The 1418-nt window shown below is 70.2% G+C and overlaps 1 protein-coding gene across 1 annotated transcript in view; it reads right to left on the bottom strand.

The window, feature by feature from the left end:
- The window catches only part of LOC113217718 (uncharacterized), a gene marked incomplete at its 3' end in the record, with an annotated part of 10307 nt that extends 8920 nt beyond the window's left edge, over positions 1-1387 (bottom strand). Inside the window, exon 1 of the mRNA XM_052276263.1 lies at positions 825-1387. Within this exon, the coding sequence (XP_052132223.1) occupies positions 825-1241 (417 nt within the window). The remainder of the gene's footprint in view (positions 1-824) is intronic.
- Between the last annotated feature and the right edge of the window lie 31 nt (positions 1388-1418).

The following is a 1418-nucleotide window of genomic DNA, read 5'->3' as shown; positions in this document are numbered from 1 at the left end:
CAGACTTGCCCGAGGGCGTGTTTTCGTAGACCTGGGCGTCCGATAGGCTGCGGCCATCAGGTGCAGCACGCGGTGGGCGGGTGCCAGCCCACCGTATCAGTATCGGCATCATTGTCCTGCCGCACAACACAACACCTCGGTGACCAGCGCCATGGGGGGGGGGGGGAGGTAGTCGCTGCTCTTCCCACCGAGAGGGAACCCCCGCACCGGCCCGGCCGAGAGTCCACTCCATCTCTGGTCTAGAGATAACGGAGCCGCCCTCCTCCCCCTCGCCACGCACTGGGGAAGGGTGTCATGTCAGTAAACACAGCCACCCCTCCCCCCACCCACCACCACCCTGACCTGCTGAGGCGGCGCCCTGTCGCTGCTTCCGTGTGCGCATCATCTGCACGCCGCGCCAGGACCAAAGTTCGGCCCGGGCCAAGCGCTTTTTGGGCCAGCGCGAGTTCAACAGGGACCATAACGCGGGCCCTGACTACGCACCCCCCCCCCTCCCGCTCTTCCCCGGGGTCAGATCGCCGCCTGCTGGTGGACTCCTGATCGGAGTGTTGAACCCGGTGACGAGGCGCGTTGGGGTGCGGCAGGGTGCGGCGGGGCGGGGACGCACGCGCGGTGCAGCGCCTGCAGCCGGTGGCGCCCCAAGGACTCGGCCCCGCACGCGCCGCCCGGGCGGGGAGGTCGCAGGTGCAGCCCGAGTGCAACCCGACCGCACACCGCACAATGGGAATGGGGCGCAGGAGCCGCAGGAGCCGCAGGACGGGCGCGGCCCCGGGGCCCCGGGGGCAGTGTCCGCCTGGTAGGCGAGAGCAGTGATAACAACTCACCTCTCGAGCTTTGGGGTAGGCGACGGTCGGCGGGTGGCGGAAGTCGTCTTCGGTGAAGTTGGACGGAGCCTCCTCGGCCAGGCTGAGGCGGGGGGCGGACGCCGAGCTGGCGAGCCGCTTGCTGCGGGGCTGCTGCGGCTGAGCGTCGAGGGCCGACTCGCGGCCGGCTATCCGGCGCCCGGTGCAGCTGGTCACCTCCAGGGCGGTGCGGGCGTGCTTGCGGGAGGAGCGGCGCGCCGACAGCAGCGACAGCGAGGACGCCGTCGACGAGGGCTTGCGCTGGCTGGAGGGCGGCGCGCCGACGCCGGCGCCGCTCTGCTTGCAGCGAGTCCGGTCTTGGATGAACACGTTCACACTTTTCACTAGCCCCTCCATGTACTTGGTGAACCACGGCATGGTGAAGGGGTGTCTACTCATGCGGCACACAAAACACTTGATGGTGGCACTCCAGGTGCCGAGCGTGGCGCGGGCAGCGGGCGGCCGCGGCGGAGCGGAGCGTGCGGGAAACCGTGCGTCGCGGAGCAAGAGCCACGCTGATCTGAGTCGACTCGCCGCGCGGCCCGACTCTACACTCTGTCAGCGGCCCCCCCGCCC

Source organism: Frankliniella occidentalis, unplaced genomic scaffold, assembly GCF_000697945.3.
Source record: "Frankliniella occidentalis isolate FOCC.00 unplaced genomic scaffold, Focc_3.1 Scaffold2306, whole genome shotgun sequence".
Taxonomy (NCBI): Eukaryota; Metazoa; Arthropoda; class Insecta; order Thysanoptera; family Thripidae; genus Frankliniella; species Frankliniella occidentalis.
Note: the sequence above shows the minus strand (reverse complement) of the source record. Positions and strands in the feature narration are given on the sequence as shown.